The 25,932-nt window shown below is 43.8% G+C and overlaps 1 protein-coding gene across 7 annotated transcripts in view; it reads right to left on the minus strand.

Moving 5' to 3' along the window:
- RERE (arginine-glutamic acid dipeptide repeats) overlaps positions 1 to 25,932 on the minus strand; it is a 422,829-nt gene that overhangs the window by 120,875 nt on the left and 276,022 nt on the right. For 6 of the 7 annotated variants that reach the window (XM_042994378.1, XM_042994377.1, XM_042994380.1 and 3 more), the window contains one exon: positions 5,987 to 6,035. In XM_042994378.1, coding sequence (XP_042850312.1) covers positions 5,987 to 6,035 — 49 coding nt within the window. Of the gene's footprint in view, positions 1 to 5,986; positions 6,036 to 19,196; positions 19,382 to 25,932 lie in introns of those variants that run through there. The other variant, XM_042994382.1, reaches the window with a different exon arrangement.

The raw sequence follows: 25,932 nt of genomic DNA on the forward strand, positions 1-25,932 counted from the left end.
ATCTCGCAATGGACTGCTTAATCTCTACTTAAGGAGAAGCAAACAGTATCAAAATAAACCAGTGTCAGCATGATCCAAAGAATAAAATAGAAATGGACACGTGTGCATAAAAGAAATGAAAAAAACACAAACCCTCAGGAGATAATAGTTCCCTGATAAAGAAGGGGAAAACACACACATTTCCAATGTAACACATCTACAAAGAGACAGATTACAAGTGATGAAACCTCACCTAAGGATCTTTGTTGAAAATTTAAACGCACCATCCCATTAAGTTAACGCTACTCCCAAGACACTCAATAACTACCCTGTAGTCATGGTAAACGTAAAAAAAGGCACAAACTTGGAAGTAACATTAAAAACCAAGCTGGACTAAATGGTGGTGACAGAAATCAGGCCAGTAGCAGCTTCAGGAGGAGGGGACTGCTTGTGAAGGGGCAGGAAGGAACTTTCTGAGACAACACAACTGTTGAGCCTTGACAGGAAGGGTGACAGCGGACGCAATAGTCCACGTAAGATCTCAACAGTTCACTGCACGTAAAGTGTACCTCAGCAAAAAAAAAAAAAAAAAAAAAAAATTTTAAACATTTGAACAACAGTGCCCAACAACCCAGTCTCTTCGTCACCTGTGGGTTCGAGATCCAAATACGTCTAGCATGTTCTCATCCCCACTCTGCTGTGGCACAGCCAGGGCCAGGAGGCACGAGGACTACCCCAACCATGAGAGGCCTAGAAAAAGTCAACTGCCTGCAAAACAGGCACGTTCTGGTCGTCTTAAATGATGAACATGCAAGTACTAGTGTAAAATTTTAAACCAAGAGCTGCTGTTAAAAAGCTCCAGCGTCTAAAGAAACCAGGCAAAACAAAATGAAAGGAGCAGCTGGAAGGTAGCACTGTCCAACGGAAATAGAACGAGAGACACATATTTCATTTTAAAACACTCTAGCATCCCCGTTAAACACCACCTCCCAATGCGGACTAGCCACGCTTCAGGCGCTCACGGCCACGAGCGGCAGTGGCTCCAGCACTGGGCGTGCAGGTTTCAGGTGCTACGGAGGCAAGGGAACCGGGCAGAAATGGAGGCGGTGCTGCCCTGTGCACAGAAAGCAGCCGGGCAGGAAGGAGAACCGGTACTTGTTTAACCTCCCGATTTTTTCCAAAGTCCGGAAATTTTTACGCGAAAGCTTGTACTCACGTTTTTAAAACAATTCTGTGGCAGACACAACATGAGCAGATCATGTGGCTCTAGATACCAGTCTGCTTCACAGGCTATCTCTGATACCTCTAAATGCGCATCAAGTGCCGACTTTCTCCAAACAAGGATGCTCTTCTTTAATTTAGTATTGACTTTTATAACATTTAATTGGGTGCCTCAATGAGTTCTGCTTAACACACAGTGACCACATTGGAATAAAATTTAACACACAACAGGTATTTGCACCAAAAGGGTTTTTTTCCTTCGAGTTTTTCTAAAATTTATTTAATCTGAGAGAGAAAGAACGAGCATGAGTGGAAAAGGGGCAGAGAGAGAGGGAGAGAGAGAATCCTAAGCAGGCTCTACGCTTTGCACAGAACCCAATGTGAAGGTCAATCTCAAGACCATGAGACCATGACCTGAGCCAAAATCAGGAGCTGGTCACTTAACTGACTAAGCCACCTAGGTGCCCCCAAAGGTCTTTTTTGGCATTTGTACTGAGCTCTGTTTCCCAGGACCGAATATGGTATCTGGTGTGGCAGCTCTCCCAGGTCTGGCAGTTTGTCCCAGGGGGACAAACCTCCCCCCCTCCCCGCCAAGAGAAAAACAGGCTGGAAATATAATTAGTTAGCTTACGGAAAAAGAAATGCAAATGGCTCTTAATGGTAAGAAAACACGGTCAAAGTTGCTGATAAAAGAAAAGCTTATCACTGAGATACCATTTCCCACCTATCAGACCGACAGAAGTCCCAAAGTGTGACAATATACAAGGCTGTGGTGTTCGCACTTGCATGAGTCGCCAGCACAGATACAAAAATGGTACAATCTCTATAGAAGGGCATTGTGTAATGTCTTCACACTTACAGGTGCACTTGCCCTCCAAGCGAGCCAACCCCCCTTCTGGGGATATATTCCAAAAATATGTTGGCAAAAACATAAAAATCTATATGCTCAGGCCATTCACTGCAGCATTACCTGTAATGGCACATGACTGCAAGCAACCTAAGGGCCCAACAATAGGGACTGGAACTGGAAGAATAAACTGCTGTATCCACGCAATGGAGCCCCATGAGGCAGTAGAAGGAAATGAGGAGGAGCCCTACGTACTGCCATGGAGGGAACAGCAGGATACATTGTTAACAGAAAGTCGGCGGAAGCGTGTGTATTACGCTACCATTTATCTAAGAACAGAGGGTCGGGGAATAAAGATAAGAAGGGAAAATCAAAACCTTAACTTAACAAAAACAAAAGCAACAAGTGTCCATCATGGAGAGAAGGAACATGTGGAGGGGACAGATGTAGTCGACTTTCTTGAACATACTTTTTCCTTTGTATGTTTGACTGTGGGGCCATGTGAATAGCCCTACATAAAAACAAAATGAAACTTAAAAAATAGTAATCCCTTAAAAACCATAAGGCAAAATGAAATAAATGCATTAACTACACAGTAAGTTGATTCCTCTCTAGAAATTATTTCAACCAACTTTAAAACATATTAATTTGCCCACACAGCCCTAGTGGGATATATACTAAGAAACCACCCCCGCCAAAAAAAAAAAAAAAAAATTAAATTGCAAGCTGTTTTCAATAATCATATTGTTTGCAGCAGTGGAAGTATTATTATCTTGTGCTATTATATATGTATTATGGGATTAAAGCAAACGAATAATGATGTTGGTGTCATTTGAAAATGGGATTTGAGACATGGGGAAAAGATACAGACAAATGAAGGAAAGATAGGATTAAATATAAAATCCAGATAAAAATTTGAATTGGAATTAGAAATATCAAAAGGAATGTACAATGTATCTTTAAAAAATATATAAGAAAAAGGCATATTTCTTTTTCCTGAAAAGGCCTAGAAACAAGTAACCAACCGACCCAGTAACAATGAACACCCCAGTACCCAGTCAAAAAATGTCACTTCTCAGTAAAACAATAAGGGCTCCTATGAGAAAAATTTAATTCTAGATCTAGGGCAGGGACTGTACAAGATGAGACATTAGAATGCCATACCAGTTAAAGGAATCCTACAAAGACCACTGAGGTCCGTCCAGTCGAAAGGACACAGAAGTTAGCAGGAAGAGGCCCCTACTGGCCCCAGATGGATAATTTAATCATCAGTAAGAATAAGGACAATGCGGGGGTGCCTGGGTAGTTCAGGGGGTTATGCGTCCGACTTCGGCTCAGGTCACGATCTCAAGGTTTGTAAGTTTGAGCCCCACACCGGGCTTGCTGCTGTCAGTGCAGAGCCTGCTTCAGATCCTCTGTCCCCCTCTCTCTCTGCACATGCCACCCCCCCCCACTTCCTGGGTGTGCGCTCTCTCTCTCTCTCAAAAATAAATAAAAATTAAAAAGAAAAAAAAGAATAAGGACAGCTGGTTAGCAGAGAACAAATAATTTAAAATCCACTGGTGACCACTGGAAGACGTTGGGGGAAACAGTATTTTTGAAAACTGGTACACAGAAGGAAGGAATTGAACATTTATCTTGCCTTTCCTCTGTGATTCAGGTAATCAAATGGTTGGTAAGGGGAAAGCTTCATTTACTCACCTAATAAATGAAGGAGTGATAGGATTAGAACACCACCATTTTGAAGGGTAGATCTAAGTAACAAGCCAAGGCAGCAAATCCCCCTTCCAAGGACACGCGTAACCTCCTGGTAGACAGACACAGCACCACCCGCACCAGAGGCAGAGGACCAAAGGAGCACAGGATTAAACTTCTAGATTTTAACTACTCATTTGCAAGATATGCCAAGGACACGGGACAAGTCTAATGACACATAAAGATGCAATCAGCCAAATCCAGACTGTGGGACACCCTACTGGACAAAACACTCACCTTCTTCAATACATACACTGAGAGAAGGGGAAAATAAGAACAACAGATGAATTAAAAGAGATTTAAGAGACCTATCAACCACTTGCAATGCATGGCTCTTACTCACATTCCACTTTGAACCGTAAAAAAAAAAAAAAAAGACAATTACAGAAATTCGGTCCTGGTGGGTATTTAAGAAATTGCTAATTTTTATTAGGTGTTACATACTGTGATTTTGGTTTTTTGAAAGGGCTCTTATCTTTGGGATATTTACAAGTAAAATGATAGATTTGTGAATCATTTCAAAATAATAGCTGGAGGGATGTAAAGGAGAATAAATGAAACAAGTTTGATCCTAACTTGGTAGGTGTGAAAACGGAGTAATAAGGATCAGGGGATTTATTGTACCATTCTTTCTTGACTTTTACATGGGTTAATGTTGTGCCTAAAAAGAAATTAAAATTTTAATAAGGAAAATACTGCCGATTAAAAAAAAAAAAAGTCCTTTCGTATCTGGTGTTCCAAAACATGTCTTTTTGGGAAAAAAACCCACAAAGCCTAATAAAGATATTTAAAATCTGGTACAAAATAAATGAAGGTATACAAAAATCCAAGCATAATCTAACTATAAAAAAACCTAAGCAAGAATTTAAGTATCTTTTACTTAAAAACCACTTTTTCTGTTATGGCAAGGCAAAACATCGTAAAATAAAGCTTTCGTACAAAGATCTCAAGACACTAGAAACACAACGGGGAAGAAGAAACATGGGTGGGAAAATATTGTGGCAAGAGGGCAGAAAGAGGGACGTGTAGTCACAGGGAACCTGGTAAGGACTAGATCCCAATTAGACTGGAACTCCTAGGCCTGAAGGCACAGAAAATACAGTTGAGAAGTGGTAGGCAGACGCCCTAACAGGCCACACCAAGGAAAGGGTTGTGCGGGGACAGGGCGGGCAATAAGGGGAGTGATCACGTGCAGCTTTTTTTTGCCGGTCTCAGTTATAATCCTAGTTCTGGGATGCGAAGTGTCCACTAGAAATGAGATGCCCTGTTTCTGTGTTTTGACTTTAATATTCCCTCCCTTCTTCATTTCTTTCTCATTACAGAGTTAAAATAGATTCTTAGAAATATGAATGACATATAAGAAATGCTCAACGTCCAGACAGAAAAATGAACAAGTAAACAGACTACTGAAACCTCTCTGTCCTTACAAAGTGGGGGAAGGAGGAAAAAAGAGACTGATGTCAAACATGACACTAAGAGTCTCAGTAAACTGAACAAAATAGGACACAGGCCCTGACACAACAAGCTGCTGACAAACAAAGAGCCTAACCATCTGGACTCTTCTGAAGGACAGGGGTTATTAAAAAGTTAAAATGAAAGTATGTAGGGACCAAATGTCCATCAAGAAATGAATGTATCAACGAAATGTGGCGGTATAAACAAATGATGAAGATTCAGCCTTAAAAGGAAATTACATTCTGGTTTGTGCTACGACAGGGGTGAATGAACCCTGAAGGTCTTATGTTACGTAAAAGAAGCCGAACAGAAGGACAAGTACTGTGCAATCCAAGGATATGAGAAACCTAGGGCAGTCAAATTCGTGGAGACAGAAAGCAGGACAGGGGTTACCAGGGGCTTGGGGAGGGAGAGTCTCAGTTTGGGAAGGTGAGAAAGTTCTGGGGGTAGATGGTATGGTGGTGACGACTGCACAGCAACATGAATGTACTTACCAGCACTGAAATGTACACTTAAAAATGTTTAGAATGGTACATTTTACATTATATGTATCTTACCACGATTTTAAAAAGTATGTGACGATCAGAAAGAAAAAAAAAAAATCTCTGTATTTATATGAAATTCCCTTAAGCGTAACAACAATTCTAAGTTGCTGCTCAACAGAATCAAGGGCCAGCAGAATAATAAGAAATAAAACTCCATCAGAGAAGCTACTGAAATTTGCTTTACCTGATGGCTAGGACCAACACGAATTTCTCCCTGGGTGCTGTTCAGCCTCCTGTCATGGAAAGAGCAGATTAGGTTAGCACCATATAGTTCAGGCATAAACATTCACACATTTTTTCAAGGAAAATAATTCACTGGAAATAGATGAGGGATAAAACCGGAAGAATTAAGTTCCCCACTACTTCCAGTGTTGCCCTGCACGTGTGCACGCCCCAAAGCCCATACACATCTCTCAAATCTCTTTCTTCTAAAAAAAATCCCTGACTGCAACTCCCTGTCTTGAGTACCTACCTATACCGTTGGTCCTTCACACCTCAGAGGGAGGTACGTTGCTACGGTACAACCCCAATAGAGGTTTCTTCTTTTCAAAACATTTCTCGTGCCCTACTGTAAACCTTATTAAAAGATAAACAAGATACGGGGGGCCCGGGTGGCTCAGTTGGTTAAGTGACCGACTTCGGCTCAGGTCACGATCTCATGATCTGTGAGTTCGAAACCCACATCGGGCTCTGTGCTGACAGCTCGGGGCCTGGAGGCTGCCTCGGATTCTGTGTCCCACCCCCCCCCCCACCCCGCTCTCTGCCCCTCCCCTACTCATGCTCTGTCTCTCAAAAATAAACAAACACTAAAAAAATTTTTTAAAGATGAGCAAGACAGCTATGGTTCCTAGCACACACACTGGGTCACTCATCCATTCAGCAAATATTGGTTAAGTACCTATTATATGCTCAGAACTGGCCTAGATGTTGTGGATAAAGCAGTGAACAATACAGTGTCCCTGCCTAACTGGAACTTCTATGCTCACTTGGGTATAAAATGAAGAAACAAATAATAGGTTAGATGATAGTAAGGGCCAAAGAATCAAGCAGACAGTGAATGATGAAATATTTCCCCAGTTCTTTACACAGCACAGACAGGAAAGGCCTCATTAAATAAAGCAGAACAAGCAGAGATGGAAAAGATGTGTGGGAATGAGCCCAGCAGGTCCAAGAGGTGGAAGACTTTACTTCGTTTCTAGGTCATTCTCACCGCACCTGCTCACCCTCCCTTGCTCTAAATTCTCACCATCCAGGGTCCTTTCAGAAGCCACTATTTCTGTGAAGCCTTTCCTATCTCCCCATTTCACCCCACAACGCCCGCAAAGGGTGGACTGCCTTCCCCTCTCACTCCTTCACGAGATGCCGACTGAGTGCCTTTCTGTCCCGGCCTCGCACAGGGCACCCACTGGGGCACAGGGCCGGATGAAGAAGCGCAGTCCCAGCTCCCGGTTCCTGTCAACTCTGAGCCACGACGGACCGTGGGCTACCTCAGGACGCCCCTTCTGTGCCCAGGGACAAATCTGCCGCGTTGTGCGGCCACCTTTGCGTCTGCAGTAGAGCCACGGAGAAGGCCGTGCCACAGTGAGAGCCGCCGGCGGCTACCGGTGGACTCGGCTGTGCTGCGAGTGTACAAACAGCACAGGAGCAGAGAGGCTGCCGGTCTTGGGTCTGTCCTCCGCAGAGCCGGCACCCCCATCGTCCCATTGAGGTTGTTAACATGAATTGTGGAAAACGGTTATTTCCTTCAGGCCTGATGCTTTCTTCTTTTGACCCAACAATTTTCCTCACGAAGAGTCTTATTTTGGGAAAGCGGGCAATAGAAACGACAAAGGAAGGGAGGAGACTAAACCACAAGGGAAGAAGACACGCGGCCCAGTTCTTAAGAGACTTACTCTCCAACTCCCCGGGAGGTGGCATCACCCCACAAAGCCACAACAGGTCCAATCGCTACATTTACAGTCACAGATCATCTCAGGAGGAACAGGGTCCAAAAATGCCCAGGGAAGTGATCAACACCAGGCAGGCTTCACAAGGAGATGACAGTGCAGGAAGTGGTTAATTTCCAACCCTTCACCTCTGAAGGGAGCACAACAGCAGGGCAAAACAGAGGACTTCCCAAGGGCGAGTGCGGGGGGGGGGGGTTCTCTACAGAAGTGGGACGAGGTGGGGAAAAAAGTCTGCATTGAGTGCTGGTTTTGATCTACAAGGCATCTTCGTTTCCCCACCAGGAGAATGGTGTGTTGAAAAACAAGTCAAAAGATGGACTATTCTAGTAGGTTCATGTAGGAATAACACGCTGTTTTAGGAGGTATGAGAGGAACCACATAGGCCAGGAGGCTATTTTAATCATGAGTACTTTAAGAAAAACAAGCAGTCAGCATTACCAACCCTTTCCCTTCCAGCTTGTCCCTTTCTGTCTCACAACCAGCTCCGAGCAAAACCAGCTACCAAAAGCTCTCTCCTCTACCTCTAGATACTTTCCAAACGCTCGCCTGCCTACGAGCAGGTCGAGCCAAATGCATCATCTGAGAAGGTTTCGGCCACGGCCCATCCAATAACTTGTGCCACAGCTCAACCTGCAGGTTCTTCTAGAAGGTCTAGGCCATGCCAAGGTTCTCAAGTGGGTGTCTACGAAAGCATTTCCCCCATCACTGCTACACACGCACTGCTAAGTCCTTGACAATTCTAGGACAAACATTCCTGGGTTGTTTTTAATTTAATTTTTTTCCTTTTTTTATTTCTTTGTGTGTTTTTTTTTCCTTTTAATACCTTCATCAGCCAGTATTATCAAAATTAGCTCAAAAATGTGCCACAATAATAAAACAAACACTTCAAATACCTTATTGAATACAACTACTTGTATCCCATTGATTTGTACAAAATAGGTTGATAATTACTAATACTAATAATTATACAAGAGAAAAGACAAAGGTACTGAGGATCTTAAGAGCCTAAAATGGAAACTGTTTCTCTCATTTTTGTTTCTATCAATGAATGGCACTGACAAGGTCAGCAGTTTAAAAAGCCCAAAATAAAACAGAGGACCTTTGAAAATTAGAAATCAATTATTACAACAAAATTATCTCTCAACCAGATGCAACTTTTCTTTTTTAATTTTTTTAATGTTTGTTTAGTTTTGAAGGGTCGGGGGAGGGGCAGACAGAGAGGGGGACACAGAATCCGAAGCAGGCTCCGGGCTCTGAGCTGTCAGCACAGAACCCAAAGTGGGGCTCGAACCTACAAATGGAGCCAAGTCGGACGCTTAACCGACTGAGCCACGCAGGTGCCCCAACCGTGCGCAACTTTCAAACACTAGGGTTTCATGTAGCAAGAGATACACCAAAGTTATTTTTGAGGAGGATGAGGATCCGAGGTAAGCAAACAACGGCCTTAGCCTACTGTTTGCAGGACCTCCTGAATACAGAATAAATGGCAGAAATGTTCTTTAGGCCCAAGATAAAAAGAGGCTGAAAGCAACATGCCCGATCAGAGAGAACTGGATGCACGTGACAGAAAAACTGTCAGCACATGACCTGGAGGTGAGAGACCAGAAGGAGGCTTCCTGGGAAACGGCCAGTACCAGGCCTATCCGCGATCCGCTGCGCAGTCACCGTCCTCCCCTCTTCTGACAGCATCCGAACTCTACCTTAAACGACACGTTCCTCTCCCGCTGCCTCGTTGCTCCTCCCTTCTGACTGCGTGCTCCTTCTGTCAGAGGACGACACTCTGCTGTGGCTCATCTGGACATTTCCCTCCACCCACTATGGGCCTGTAAGCTTCTAGAGTGGAGGAACTGATGCTCATCTTGTGGGTCCCCCGAAATCTACTACACTACCTGCCTGGCACTATTATGCATTCAGGACAAATTTAAAGTTCCCTGGTGGCATGAATATTTCTAGACTCCTAAGCTCTAAAACTTGACAAAAATCACCAGGAATTATTATCTAAGTGCAGTATCAAACAGCTTGTGAAAAACACTCTTAATAATTGTATGCTGGCCAGTACATACTTCCTTTTCCTTCTTAACACAGCAGTTCCCAAACTATTGGTCTCAGAAAGTCTACACAGTGCTTAAATTACTGAGCATTCCAAGGAAGTTATATTTTTGAAAAAGTTCAAAAAAACATTTTATGTACCAATAAGCACATCAAATATTAATATGTAGAACTTATTCTTATGAAAAAATTGTTTATTTTTTTAATGTTTATTTATTTTTGAGAGAGGGAGAGACAGAGTGCAAGCGGGGGAGGGGCAGAGAGCGAGGGAGACACAGAATCCGAAGCAGGTTCCAGGCTCTGAGCTGTCAGCCCAGAGCCCGACGTGGGGCTCAAACTCGTGAACTGTGAGATCATGACCTGAGCCAAAGTCAGATGCTTAACCGACTGAACCACCCAGACACCCCAGAAACTAAATGGATCTAAACAAACAACAACAACAAAAAACTTAGAAAAACAGAGGCACTGTTTTACATTTTTTTTGCAAATCTAATTCAGGACTTAACAGAAGTCCACTGGATCTTTATATCTGCTTCTACATTCAATCTTTTGTAATATGTTATCTTAGTTAAAGTATATCAAGAAAATCTAGCCTCACAAAGATTATAGTTGGAAAAGGGAAGGATATTTTAATAGTCTTTTTGATAATTATGGATATTATTTTTTATACTACCCCCAAACTCAACAAGTGACCATTCCTTAAAGGTTTTTACACAATGTGAATCTAAAACCTTACCTTGCCGTGGACTCTTTTATGTTAAAAATCCATTAGTCTGTCTTGGCCTTTTAATGGATCCTTCTACCCAGACCTGATTTTTGTGATGTCATGCACAATTCAGATGGAAAATATGAGATGCCAGATTTATCCTTCAATTAATGGCAACGATAGCTAACACATGAGTACTTTCTATCTGTTCTCGGTGCTCTACAGTCTCATTTCTATGTATTCGTTCATTAAATTAATATTTTGATATTAATGAAAGCATTAATAGTGACAGTCACAGAAATTCAGATCTTGTTCTATACTATGTTTGAAATAACACACCTACTGAAGAGGTTTCTGTTTGATGCACGGCGTTGCTTAATTAATACAGTCGGTCTGGGCAAAAACAGGACGGTCACCAACTGAGGAAGGAAAATCCAGACCAAGGATGGTGTACAAACAAGGATGGTCTCAGATAAAGAGCACTACATACGAAATAAGAGACCAAAGACGGAAGCCATGTCCCAGGATAATGCAGGACAAATCTAGGTACACCCTTATCTTTGCCTCGGGGTTTTCACATTCATTGTCTTAAATTCAGATATCCCGCAGTTGTATGAAAACACCAGCAAAATAACAATGCTAGTTATCACTTACTAAGTGCTGTTTATGCCAGGTACACATTATTTCATTATTCCCAGGACAACCCTATAAAGCAGTACCTCCACTTTATAGATAAAAATGACAGCACTAATTGTCATATTAACAAAGAAACATACAGTGGACATTTACTCCGTACCAAGCATTCTAAGCTAAGCAAATTCTTTATATTTTCTTATCTAATCTTAAGGATGGCCCTGTAAGGAAGGTACTATTATTATTACCTGTCCAGAGAAGGAAACTGAAGCTGAGAGTTACGAAAGTGCCCAAGATTACAGCCACCAGGTGGAAAACCAGGATTCCAACTCAAGTTTAGTTGACTCCAAAGTCAGAGCTCCCATAATGCAGAGCGATTAAATTACCAAACCAAAATCACACAATTACATATAAAACCAGTACGAGAAGCCCTACCTATCCTCTATCCTTTCCGTATCTTCATTTCAAGCACCAAAGCAAGACAGAATTATCAAGAGTTTCTGTTTAGTTTGGAAATCAGGTTAAAAGAGAAAACCTATTATGAGGCCAAGTTACATAACACTGTCAAAGTAACAAAATTAGAGAGATGGAGAACAGATTAGTGGTTGCCAGGTGTGAGGAATGGGGGGATGGGGCGGCGCGAGAGCGGGAGGTCTTTGTGGTAACAAACAGACCTCAGTGATGCACTGGTTACATAAAGTACACGGACCATACACACACTGTACTAACGTCCTGTCCAGGCTTTGAGGCTGTGCGATGGGGGAAAGGAGTAAGGGGTAGGTACATCGGAGCGGTCTATAGTATCTTACATCTCTTGCATCTTCCTGCGAAACTAAAAAATTAAAAGTTTTTAAAAAGTCAAAAGAGGTGGTTTGGCTGAATGATGTATTACAAACAGACCGGAGAGAAGAAAGCCTGACTAAATGACTGATAGATTCCCCTCCGATGTACTGCAGACAACTGAACAAGTAACCGAAGAAAGGAGATTCAAGGAATTAACTCAAGTCACATAATTCTTTTTTCTCTGTGTTTACTAAGGGTTCTGATGTGAGCTCATCCTTTGTGAGACATCCCTAACTGAATCATAGTACAAAAAAAAAAAAAAAAAAAAAAGAAGAGAGAGAAGAGAGAAGAAAAGAAAAAAAAATTGTCACCAACCTCACCAGCAAGGAGGCATTTCTCTGTGAGGCTAATGTAAATACTATATGTTTTTCAAACAGTTGAGGTTCGGTCCCCATTATTCTACAAATCTTTGCTTTGGACTATGAAAATAGTCTCAGAAGCCAAATTACAACAATAATGGCAAGTCACTGTGTTTATTCCTGGAGTATTAAAAAAAAGAACGAAATTCATTGTATATGAAATCTGATACAAAAGAAATCCATGTAACAAAGCAGTATCCATGGCAACTACAACTTAATATTTCAGTCCTCTTCAGCTGCAGTGGATTAAATAAAATGACAAGATGTTCCCTTTGAAAAGTAACCTGTTACCATGGAAACATTTTAGTCTAAGAAGTAAACAGGGAATGGACAGAAAGGAGCAGGAAGCCTGTAACGGAATATCAAAAAGGGAGAAGCATCTACGCAAAGGAGATGAGAAAGCCGGCTGGCCAGATGCAGGGTGGGAGAGGCGAGGGTCTGGGGAGGAACCTTCACTCAAGACACCCAACTATCTCTACCTGACTGTGTCCACAGAGGAGGAAGAGGGACAAGGGCACAGGGTCCAGGGGAGAAGACATGAGCTGGCAGAAAAGAGGCCTTTTACAGGGAGCGGGCACGAGTTCCCATCATAAACCCAGACCTGGTCCCCAATCCAAGCCCAGCACGGAACAGCAGTGTGGCCTGCGGCCCACTCCCCAAAGCCTGGGACTGTGTAACTCTCCAGTCAGACCCCTTCTCTGCGGCTAATGTTACGTGTGAATGAAATCACTATGCGATCTTCCTGTACCTATCCTCCAGGTCACAAGGCTCAGAGAAGAGGTCATTCTTATCTTTTCCATAAGGTGTTCAGTTGAGCAGGAAGACTGACATGAAATCAACACAAAGAAGCCTCTAGAAACTCTATTTACTAGCTCATTCAGAAAGCGATCACAGAAACAGACTGTAGGTCCAGAGCCAATACACCAAATTTTAGGAAAATCGAAAGGCAATTTATCAGAATCACTTTTTTTTGTAAGAAGGGCTGTGGGCAGGAGTGAAAATGAGACTGATAAGAAAGAAAACTAGAATAGCATGCAGGGTTTCTCAGATTTCTCCAGCATGAACACTTATTTCCAAAGCAGTCTGTAACAAGTCTGAAATATCTTTAAAGTCTGATAGTATCGTAAAAACCCATATACATTTTGTATGCTATTCCAGAACATACTCCCATTTGCCTTAAGAAACTCCCCAAATCTCAGTAAAATCACTGCGCTTTGTACACCCTGAGATGCCCCACGACCGTGGCTCCCCACGACTGGGAGGGAGGAGATAGCACATACACCTGAGCCTAGATGCTCAGGGCCAGGGGATGAGCACAGACTTCAGAGTCAAAGGAAGACGGGTTAAAATCTCAGTACCAAAGTTTTATTAGCTTCAACGTGATCTTAAGGACACAATTCGACCTCTCGGAGCCCGTTTCCTCATCTGTGAGATGAAGTTCATGATGACTAGTTTGCAAGGTTGCTACAAAAATAAAAGATGATCTACGGAGAGAAGCAGCATCGTCCTGCTGCACAGGGGCCACTGCTATTATTAGCTCTAAGTACTGGTGGCAGGTGACAACAGGAGCGAATTCTCTACCAGGAGTTCCCAGAGCACCACCTACTTCTCTTCAGCCCTCATCACAGGCACAATTTTATATGCATTTTGTGTTATTATTTCTTTCAATGTGCTTAGACTGAAAGCTCCATGCAGGTAAGGAACTGAGTCTGTTTTTTAGCTCACCATTATATCCCAGGGCCCACTGGCACTCACTGAATATATTCGAAATGAATAAATGACTCCAGTATTTTAACTCAACTATCGTTTAGTCATAGACAGCAACTAAGCACTTTGATGCAAAATTAAGTCAAGTCACGTGCGACAGAAGGCTAGCCCTCCTGCCCAGCGGGAAGAATATTTTGAATGAATACTGAATTATCGAGAGAGAGAGAGAGAGAGAGAGAGAGAGAGAGAGAGAGAGAGAGAGAGAGATGGAGAATCCATCAACAACTGAAAGACTTAATGTTCCAATTTGCATACACAAATGCAAAGGTCAACATAGAAGCCGGTCAAAATCTCAAATCAGAGTATCTTAGATTTTCTCTGATGGAAAGTTCCTTAGAGGCCATGTGATCTAATCGTCTAGCTTAACAGAAGGAACCAAGGCCTGAGGAGACAAAGGTGCCCTTTTGAGGGGCCACATTGAGTTAATCAGAGAGGATTCCAGGCCACTGAAGTAGCTCTCCTTTCCAGAGTCCCCTCTAAACACAAGTCAGAGTCCAGAACTAAGAATTTGGGCATTGGCTGACGCATGAGAAGAATTTCCATGCTGACAATAAGATACAATAAATGAGGCCTCTATACAAAATACACATCATGGAAAAAATGGGTAAAAAAAAATTTTTTTTAAGCACATGAAAAAGGATCTCATTTCAAAAATGGTCATCACAGCCCAACACAAAGCTATATGCACAAAAATGATGCTTTGGAAAACAGACTTACTTTTTAAATCCCACTGTGATTGAAATAATTTATAAAGCAGCAATATTTGAAGATTAAGCCGATCTCCTGACCAAAAATGTTGCTGGCTTTCTGCACACTAAAATCACACTTTATAAAAACAGAAACATAGCATCCCCAGAAAAAGAGGGCGACTGGACTGTAAGTAAGTATGTCCTCAATGCATGTGTGAACCTTTCTTTGTTCCCACTCGGAAGTCTCTGGGAAATACTATGAAAAACATGACCATTGCCCTATGCAATGTGGTGGTGTAAGTATGGGGGTGGGAGGAAGAGGGGGAAGAGATGGGAGGGGGAGGAGACAGCCTTCACAGCATATATTCTCTCTCTCTCTCTCTCTCTCTCTCTCTCTCTCTCTCGCACACACACACACACACACACACACACACACACACACACACACATATCAGGAAGAGGTAAGAAAGGAACAATGTTTAATGCCGAACACACTGAACGTTTTACACAGCATGGAAGTAAAGCTTCCGATGTAAAACACCCAAAGGGCAAGAGAAGAAAGGAGATCAGTAAATGGCAGTTAAGTATACTGATCACTAATTTAATTACCATAACACTTGACATTGTCTTAACTAGACTGACAAAAACTATAGATGTTGCTGAGATAACCATACCCACATGAGATTGAAGACTTGGCCTTGGAATTAATAAAACTAACACACTGAGCAACTGAGTGCCAAGCACTTTCATAAGTGTTTTCACCCCATCTTTACAACAACTGTGAAAAATCGTATTTATCTGATTGGAGATACGGTCATATGGAAAGATGACCCATGAGAACACGGAAATTGAGAGGAGTATATAAACTCATCCAGTGTCACAGCTCGTCCAGTGTCACTAATTGGGTGGAATTTGAACCATACCGTCTAGCTCCACATCTACTCTCTCCTCTTACCATCGACACCACTCATTTATTCAACATACTTACATCGGAGGCCCATTTGGCAGGCTCTCTAAAAGGAACCAAGGCTATAAGAACAGATGTAGCCCACGCCCAAGAGACAATCAGTCACTGTCTAAGTGTATAAGTATACAATGTATAAGTCAAAGAACTCTGATAGAAATAACGTCTAATTGTCTCAACTGAATTAAAATGAATTGTTTTAGCTTAGACCCAAAGTATCAAAAGGTGTACCAGAAAAGATTAGTTTTTTTCAGATCTGCTTTTAAAGATTATGTGCAGGAACCTGTATTCTCCCCTATCACAAACTGCTCAATACAGAGGATCATCAGTTTGTGGGGAAGACTCATGAATGGACACAAATTCGTGAAATTCGTTACTTCAAATCTCCCTTTAAGCCTGTATTTTCTATTTTCTCTCTCATTCTGGCTGACATTTTTTTTATGGCTTTAGAATAAATGCCTCTCTGGCAGAAAGACAGCTCAGTTCAGTAATGACCAAAAAGTAAAGTGGAAAATGAAAAATGAATTCAGAAGGAAGAAGGATCAGGAACAATGAACAACTGGAGAATCACAGACGTGGTGAACATCGGGTCTCAGGTGTACCAGTCTTCCCATCCATAGCTAACACACCAGACAAGAATCTAGAAAGTGGTCAAAAACGGAGCTATGTTATCAGCAGATTCACAGGCACTGCAAAATGTCTGTTTTATGGGAACGCTTCAGGGGCGCCCGGGTGGCTCAGTCGGTTAAGCGGCCGACTTCAGCTCAGGTCATGATCTCACGGTTCGTGAGTTTGGCCCCGCGTCGGGCGCTGGGCTGACAGCTCGGAGCCTGGAGCTGCTTCGGGTTCTGTGTCTCCCTCTCTCGCCGCCCCTCCCCCACTCACACTCTCTCTCTCAAAAATAAACATTATTTAAAAAAAATTTTTTAAGAGGAAGGAACACTTTAGATTTAAGCCTCAACCTTGGACTCTGATTCAAGATTCTAATAAAATGATAAGAAAAGCTAAAAACAAGGCAATATTTTGATGAACTTTTATTTTTACGTTCTGTTGGAAACATATGCTGTCCATGTTCACCAACATTTCCTGCTACTCTGAAGTACAACAGGAGGAGAGCCCGAGGCCAAAACGAAATGAAAATTTTTCCGATGCCCAAGCTGTGCGGACCCTGGGCAACTTCAGCAACCAAGAGAATGACCTCCCGTGTGCCGTTCCTTCAGTGCTACCACCACCAGACAAGCACAGAAACCCCAAAGCAGGGGATGGCTGGTCAACAAGTAACATTCTATTTTCCCAAGACAGGAAAACACAGAACAAACGCACACGACACAAAGAACAGCCCTTGTGACTTATTTACCTGATCTGAAACACAAAAATCCGACTCTGGACAGCAGTGGTAACTACGAGTCCTCGCCATCGGACTAGGCGGCTACACACGAGCTCACGAGTGCACATCTGTATTAGGCCAGGCCAGGCTGGCCAGGCCAGGCCGGCAGGAGGAACCTGACCGGAGCTGATTCCTGAGCACAGCTTCCAATTCACGCTTTATTTGCTAAACATAAACAAGTTGAAGACCTGGAGACCCTACAACAGAAAGGCGGTTCCACGACTGCTTTCCGGACGAGTATTCTCCTGACTCAAAGGAGGATTTTCTGAAACGAGTCTTGGGTGTTAAGTGCCTCGGGGCCCAGATCCTCTTGTCCGGAGAGAGGGTAATTTTAGACTTACAAGAGAAAAGCAGAAAGGAAGAGTGTTCTGAATGGAGTGAAATGAGACGAGTTCCAGAAGCAACACTACGTGGTATGGGGAAAGACTGCCCCAAATTCCCAAATGCGATGTTCAAATAAATGTGATCACTGGGAAGACAGTCCTCGTATCAACAGGAAAAAAAGATCAAAAATAGCGGTAAATGCACTACCCCAAATTATCCCTGTCCAATTAATTCGTCCCCTTAATCACAATCCCCAAACTGAAGCCGCTGGAAGCCAGACCGTACGTGAGCAATACTGCCAGTGGCGAGAATTCACCCTAGCCTCCCGTGCAACTTTCTACCGAAGTCGGGGGCCTCCTCCGACCAGGGGCGAGTACGCACGGCTCCACATTCAGAGCGCACGGCGCAGAGCTTACGCCCGGAATCTCTCCCGCGTCGTCAACGGCCCCCGAACTTCTTCCCTATCCTATGGGCATCTTCCAGCCGTCCGTTCCTCCCTGCCGCGTACTTCCTCCGTTCGTCCTCACAGACGCACGGTAACTCAAGCGTCACTTCAAAAATTGTTTCCAACCTTCATCTGGAGAAAAAGGGGGAGACGGACCAAAGAGGGACAACTGACATAATCCACAAGCTTCACGTACTATCTGGGTAAGAATTGAACTTTCCTAAATCTGAGCAGTGTGACCGGCTCCCTACGTTCACCATGGTGAGAGGCGTCTGTCTGAGCCCTGGCCGCACACGGGACACACAAAAAAACCGTAACTTCCCCTCCCAGAAAAGACTCGTGTCGGGCCCATCGAGCGGTGGGCACAGAAACTGGCCCGGTCGGTGCTCCGCCCTCTCCTCAACTCCTCTTTTTACTCTTCTCCTACAGAATTCACACGTCACCCCCCAAAATGCACATACACCACAAATGCCACCTTCCGCTGAAACCAACAAAATCAATATAAACACAATACCTGGAATCTTAACTTCTCTCACACACGTCACCGCATACAATTGTTTTTTTAAATTTCCAAGACATTTTCCCTAAGCTCTGAAGAGAACGGGTTCTTTCCTTTTGAAGCAAGAGAAAACGTGTCTAAAAAAAAATCCATTTTAAGGGGATGATGTCGCGACCGTAATCCACAACTGCTTCCTGCGTGTGTCAAAACGTATACACTATTTCATCTCCAGACCTCAGAGACAGATCACAAGGAATATAATTTGCTCTGGCAAACAGGCTCTCGATCAAAACAAGTTCCACCCACCTTCAAAGCAACCAATAGCTGCCCACCTACCACCCTTCCTAAAACATCCAAACAGAGCTGCTCTCGGGCCCAGGCACTCCCTCCCCGCCGCACGGCAACGGAACGGCCGGAACGGCCGGCGGGCGGGTTTGCTCTGCAGGTGCCCGACGGCAAGCAGGCTCGGCGCCGGGCATCCGCGCGGGACTCGGGTGGAAACTACACCCCGAGAGGAAGAGGGGAGGGGCGGCGAAGGGGAGAAGCCCGGGGACGGCAGGACCCACAGGCTTCTCCATCTGCCCGGGGCAGCTCCGCGCGGACCCCGTTCTCAGCGCCGATTTCGGGCCTCGCGACGCCACCTACGTGGCCAGCCAGGGCCGAACGAGAGGCCCTCGGGAACATGCACCACGAATGATGAAATGATTCAGAAACATCTCCAGAAGTCAGAACGGGCGGCAAAACCCATCGCTGTTCCGGTGAGGCCAGAGGGAGAGAGCCTACCTGCAGGGGCTGAATGGATCATCCATGACTAACAGAGGCTCTGGTGAGTCTAGCTGTGTCCCTGAACCTCGACTTACTGCCAAAACTCTGCCCTTTTCCACTCTAACAACTCAAAATGGAGGCACATGCAGTCTGAGAGACCTCACAGAGCTTTCACTGAGCTTGTGCTATGACCTAAGCCTTCACGCAGAACGCAGAAACTTCCCCCTCACTCTGACAGGACTGAGCATGTGCTGTGACCCTCCCTCATCCATACACTGTCTCTCAACGCAATCAATCTCAACCCTGCTGTTTCCGTAAATAAAGCCCAGCCAACAGACTGCGGCTTCTCCCTGCAAACCAAGCTAGTGTGCAGGGAAGCGGGGCCTCGGAAAGGGGATCCGAGACGGCCGAGCCCAGGGAGCTCGGCCAGCCGCCCCGTCGACAGGCTTCAGACAGCCGCCCTGCCCCGCCTTCTGTCCGCCCTCGCTGTCTTTTTTAACTGCGGTTTTAAACAGCAGGGTCTTCAAGAGGAAACAAAATCAAAAGGCCCACGGAGGTGAATGGCCATATATACAGTGAGTGACCAGAAACTGCAGCGCGCTTCGAAACGTGCCAGTAGCTTCCGAAGGGAGACCACCCCACGAATCTCGTCTGGAAAACTTTGTAAACGTTTGGGAAAAGGCCACACAAACAATCCTGGCAAAGCTACGGAGTCCTGGGTATCGTCACAGCTACGAACGCAGTGTAGACAGTAGCGCAAGCGGGGTAGCCGAAGCATGCTGCGTTTTGTGCAAAGAGCCTAATCTCCCTTAAGCCGCTCTAAAATTGCCTAAATAACAAACAAAAACGTTTCCTGAAGAGATACGAACCCAGTCGGGCATGTCTCGCTTGAAGAATGGACTTCCAACACTGAGAAGGGTAGGAAAGTTCAAATCAAGAGGGCAAAGGACACCTTGCCACAAACACTCGAGCATCTAGAAATCTCATCTGAGGTCTCCCGATTCAAAATGCTCGGCAATGGTTTACAGCATTGCCCACGAAGCTAAATTCATTTGCAATTTAATCAGAAAAGATTTCTCAAGCCACATCAACAAGGCCACACCAACCTCGTCATACTGAGCAACGTATCCGTATCGTCCACAGTACCGGCCAAGACATTTTCCGTTAAAATCTTTAAAAACACGTTTTGTGCCCTCTCCCCACAACCTCCACCTCCAGCACAAAGGCAAACTGGGCTGTCGGCCACGTAAGATATTCTGACTCTGGAGGTAAACGCAAGCTTAGTGTCCATTTGCAAACTAAGAGATGACTCTACGTATGATTACTCAGTTATGATAAAAAAAAAAAAAAAAAAAGGAAAGTAAGACCATGAAACTCCCGAAAATCTACAAAGGTCCAGAAAGAGTAGGAAAGACCAGTGCCAATTGTGCTTCCCACAAATATAACAGGGTGTGAAGAAATTAAAACCTGCTTAAGAGCGTACTCAGCGTCCTCAAGTTTCCTAAAATAAATGGAGGACCCATTCCATTTCTTTAGTATCCCTGTTTTTACTATCAAATAAACTTATATTCTGAGACTGACATTAAAAAAAAAAAAAAAAAAAACCCTCTCACTGTGCTGAAAATGTAATTTACACAAGAAATGCCAAATACACTTAAGTAAGTGTTGCTTTTGACCAAGCACCTGAAGCAAGTTATCTACAGTCTGGAAGACCACTTTCCCTATTGGTATATAAAATAACATGTCCCCAAAAGTGTGCGACTGGTGGGGCGCTTGGGTGGTTCATTCAGTTGAGCATCTGACAATCAATTTTGGCTCAGGTCATGATCCCAGTGCTGGGCTCTGTGCTGAGCATGGGGCCTGCTTAAGATTCTCTTCTCTTCTCTTCTCTTCCTCTCCCACCTTCTCTCTCTCTCTCTCTCTCTCTCTCTCTCTCCCCCCCCCACCCCTTTCCCCTGCTCGCACATAATCTCTCTCTTTAAAAATAAAATTTAAAAGAAAATTCAAATTAAACAAAGAACTGTGTGACTAGAAACAGTCTAAAGAAAAAGACGCTCTGCAACAAAAGCAACTGAATTAGAACCCAGAAGTCAAATAGCATGAATACGGGCACCGAAGCATTTCCTGCAAAAGTGCTTTTTTCAAAAAAAACTACCGAATCACATGGAAAATGCTTGCTTGCAGGAATCAACATCAAACAATAATTTAATAAATTCACCATTCTTCTGAAAAACCACAGGACCTATTCTGTGAAACACAGCATAAAAATGTCATTGTGATACCAAGTCAAGGAATGTAAACTATGATTCTGGTCCCACCAAATACCCTGAGAGACGCGAAGGGCAAGCCATCAAAACCTCATGACCTCTCCTCCGAACACCGGATCTCAGCGGTGGCCCCGGCCTATCTCAGCATCCTCTTGGCTGTCCTTGCTGACACTCACTTCCCCTCTGTCCCCTTTACACCACCTGCGCACACCCTCCTCCCCGTCCCGGCTCCCCTCGGGGGCCGCACACCAGGGCCCACTCTCCCGTTCGCTTCTCCGTCGCAGGCAGATTTCACCCGCTCGCCCACAATCCCCACCAGCTCCTCGCTGGAGGGACCTCCCTACTGGGAGCAGCTGGGGAACCTCAGAGAACTCCACTCTCCTCTTGTTCCTTTTCCTGGGGCGCCTCACCTCTCTTGACAGATGTTAAGCTCTTTGGGGGCAAGGACGGCATCAAAATCATCTTTATTGGAACCACCCAGATCTCTTATTCTAAACCTCAAAAACAACAACAACAACAAAAACCACATCTGACACACTAAGAAGGGCAAAATACCACTTCTATAGTAACTTCCTGGCAAAAATTACAAAAGCTAAGTCTAACCACGAGGAAACCTCAAACAAACCTGAACTGAAGAATTCAACAAAACTGGCTTCTAACTCCTCAAAAATGTTAATGCGATGACAAGACAAAACAAAACAAAACAAGGCTAAGAAACATGTTATGAAAACAAAGAGAGGCAAGGAATACTGAAGAGATAAAACAACGAAATGCCAATGCATGATCACGGGGGGTGGGGGGGGGGGGGACATTACTGTGAAGGCAATAGGAGAAAAACTAGCAAAATTTAAATGTGGACAATATTAGATTAAATGGTATTCTATCAATGTCACCTTTCCTGATTTTGCTAAGCACACCACGGTTATGTAAGAGAATGTCCTTGTTCCTGAGAAAAATACACATCGAAACATTTAGGGGGAAAGAAGCTTGATGCTACAGTTCATTCCTAAATAGCTCAGGGAAGGAAAACAGAACAATGAAGCAAAGATGGTTAATACAGAGAATAACACAGCAAACACAAAAAATAAGAAGGCAAATCTGTAATAAAGTTAAAAAGATAAATAATACATAAAATAAAATCAGTAAGAATAAAACAATAAAGCAAGTATTGCAAAAGGTTAACACGTGATCTGGGTGAGAGACCTAGAGAGTTACGTGTACTGACATCAGACCCAGTGAGTTACCTATAGAAAATATTGACAGGCGAGACATATATGTAACAAAAACTACTTGTACGAGTCTTCAATCATCAGTCCTCATGGCATCCGGAGACTGGACACATCAGTGGCAACGAGTGACCTGCCGGGCCACCTGCTTCCACAGTGCTCTCATTCCCGGCCTGAATCACTCAACACCCGGCTTCGAGTTCAATCCAACCTCAGAATAGGAGATCGGTTCTCTTCATCCTCAGAGGAAATCGAGGAGCCCTGACAACTACTGGTTGGTAATTAAGTAAGCCAATGTGCCACTTTAGCATACACCGCAATTCTAGAAACGGCCCTGTTGCCCCCGAGCCCTGTCTTACAAGGAGGACACCCTGTAACTCTACTCGGCACCTCCAAGCTCCTCAAACCTGCCCCTTGTTTTCTCCGCGGTTATCTTACCCACTCGATATCTGCCTACAGCTGCCGCCTACCTGCCCAAACCTCATTCCTGCCACATTTCCCGAACCTGCTACCGGGCCGGCTGCAGGCATTCGCACACACCGCTCACGTGGGCTGCCGCAGCGCCTCCTTCCGTGGCCTCCTGCAAGGTCCTACCGCAAGGCCTGTGATCCCGGCTACACGCACACTGTCTCCGGATCTCAGAGACAATCCCTAATTAATCCCTCCAATTAATCCCTAGCGAACAAGAGGTGAAGAATTCACATTTATGAATAGGTTAAAAGGGAGCTGAGTGGGTGAAATGAATATTCTATATTAATGGGTTCTGTCTAAAATTAAAAAGGTTTATCACATAAAAACGGACTGAAAACCCACTTTGTCCACCGCAGCAGCTTTTAGTGAGCAGAAAATTTATGTTCATCACATGTAAAGTAAGGAGTTATAACATGGAACTTTCTGAGGTTCTATTTTAAAGAGTTTTCTACTCACTCAAACTACAAAAATGTTTAAAATGTTTTATTTACTAACCACAAATTGTAAAGCAAGAACAGCAATGAAACCTTAACATTTGGGCACCTCTAGAGAAAAACACTTGCTGGGAAAAAAGGATATTCTATTTGACTTTTAATTAGTGCTAACTTCGCATCAAGAGGAGGGAAGCGTTTAGAAACAGTGTGTTTAAACTGTATTCTCTAATTGTCCGTAGCGTTTGGAAATGGAGCTGGCACACATAATGCTCTAGTATCCAGCGAGCATGCTGGTTTATCTTACCAGTATACATGCTTTCTCAGACTCTCGTGGCAAAAATAACTATGCCGTATTAATAAAGGTTCATTTCTTCATCCTTAATCCTGACACATTTTCACGTCTTCACAGACCTGGGACTCCTTTTATTCTTTTATTGTTCGATCTTAGAGGGGTATTTCCGACACTCTACCTTTAAGTATGGTGCTTGTTTTAAGTTTTTGGTTAAGGGATCTGTCACAACAAGGAAGTTTCATTCTGCTGTAACTTTGGTAAGAGTCCCTTCCCTCAATATTGACTAGCTGTTGACTTCTGTCAAATGCTTTTCCAACATCAAGATGAGGGTGTATTTCTTCTTCGTCATGTTAAAGTGGTAAAAGCTATATTAACAGATAAACTATTGTTCCAACTGTCTTGTGTTCTATACACCCAAATGGGATTTTTAATGCTTTGCAGATTCCATTATCTAATATTTTATTTAAACATCTTACATGCATGTTCATAAGTAGAACTGACCTATAAATTTTACTTTTTGATCTGGTTTTGGTATAAAGATTTTACTAGCTTCATAACATGACTTAAGGAACCGACTCATCTTTCTCTGTCCCTCGTAACACTGGTAGAATTCACCTGTAAAGCCAGAGCCTGATTTTTTTTTTTTTTTCCCATTTTGGTCTAGTGAGAAGAGAAGGAAGTGTCCTGTGCAAATAATGAAATTGCCTTTAAATAAGGAAGGAAGCATGCATTTTTTACCCACTTCCTCTTTCTTCCAGCTTGAAATGTGGATGTCATGGCAACCATTCCATCGGCATCTTGAGCACGAGGTAAAAGCTGAAGTTGAGGATAGGTCCCTGATGGGTTGGTTGGAGAGCCCCTGATCAGCCTACGATTGCTTCTTCTCAAACTCTGCTTATGTGAGAGGGAGATACAGGCTCTACTTTGTTTAACTTTGTCGTACAGTCTCTCTCTGATAGCTCTAGTGTTGAAGTCCTCAGGTATGTATCTTACCATTTGTTTTATCTGACTCAAGTTGATGGTACCTGGTTTCTTCCAACATTTGGTAATTTTTTAACAGTGTGTTGGGCATTCAAAGATATTTTATCTGTAGATATCCTACAAGTTCTTGAAAGAAAAAAATTTCACAGATACTTCTCTCAGGTGTCCTTCAAAGCTCAATGGCCCAAGACCACTTTTTTTTTCACCATACCTTTTATTTTTTTTATTTTTAAATTTTTATTGGGGCGGGGGGAAGGAGGGAGGGAGAGAGAAGAGAGAATGCAAGTAGGGAAGAGGGGCATGGTTAGAGAGAGAGAATCTCAAGAAGGTTCCATACTCAGCGCAGAGCCCCACGCAGGGCTTGATCCCATTACCCCGGGATCATGACCTGAGATGTAATCAAGAGCCAGACACTCAAGTAACTGAGCCACCCAGATGCCCCGCAAGACCACTTTTTAATGTCTATTTTTGCGAGACAGAGACAGAGAGAGAGAGAGAGAGAGAGAGAGAGACACCATGCATGTGCGTGCACAAGCAAGTGGGAGAGGGGCGGAGAGAGAGGGAGACACAGATCCGAAGCAGGCTCCAGACTCTGAGCTGTCAGCACAGAGCCCAACATGGGGCTCAAACTCACAGACCGTGAGATCATGACCTGAGCTGAAGTCATACACCTAACTGACTGAGCGGCCCAGGTGGCCCAAGACCATTTTTTATATTATCTTCTCATCCTAGAGTTCTCATACTTTTCAAGAATGTAAATTCATGCCCTAACTGTCATGGAGGCAAGGCCCAAACTTAGGACTTAGGAGGGAAATTCTCCCTCTACTCCTCTTTTTCTTTTCTGTGTTTAGAGTCCCAGTCTCCAACAGGTTTCTCGATCACTTCCCTCTAATTCCAGATACATGACCTCGTTCATCCTTTCACTGAAGAAGACCTTTGATGGCCTTAACCTGGTAGAGGGCTCTCAGTTCCAACTCCCTAGTCTCTAGAGAATAAGGCTCCATCTCCTATACCTGCTGGGTGTTAAAGACAAGACCCCTTATTAAGGAGACACTGACCCAACCTCCTCTCACTGTAGGCTGC

The sequence above is a fragment of the Panthera tigris genome, chromosome C1 (assembly GCF_018350195.1).
Source record: "Panthera tigris isolate Pti1 chromosome C1, P.tigris_Pti1_mat1.1, whole genome shotgun sequence".
NCBI classification, from domain to species: domain Eukaryota; kingdom Metazoa; phylum Chordata; class Mammalia; order Carnivora; family Felidae; genus Panthera; species Panthera tigris.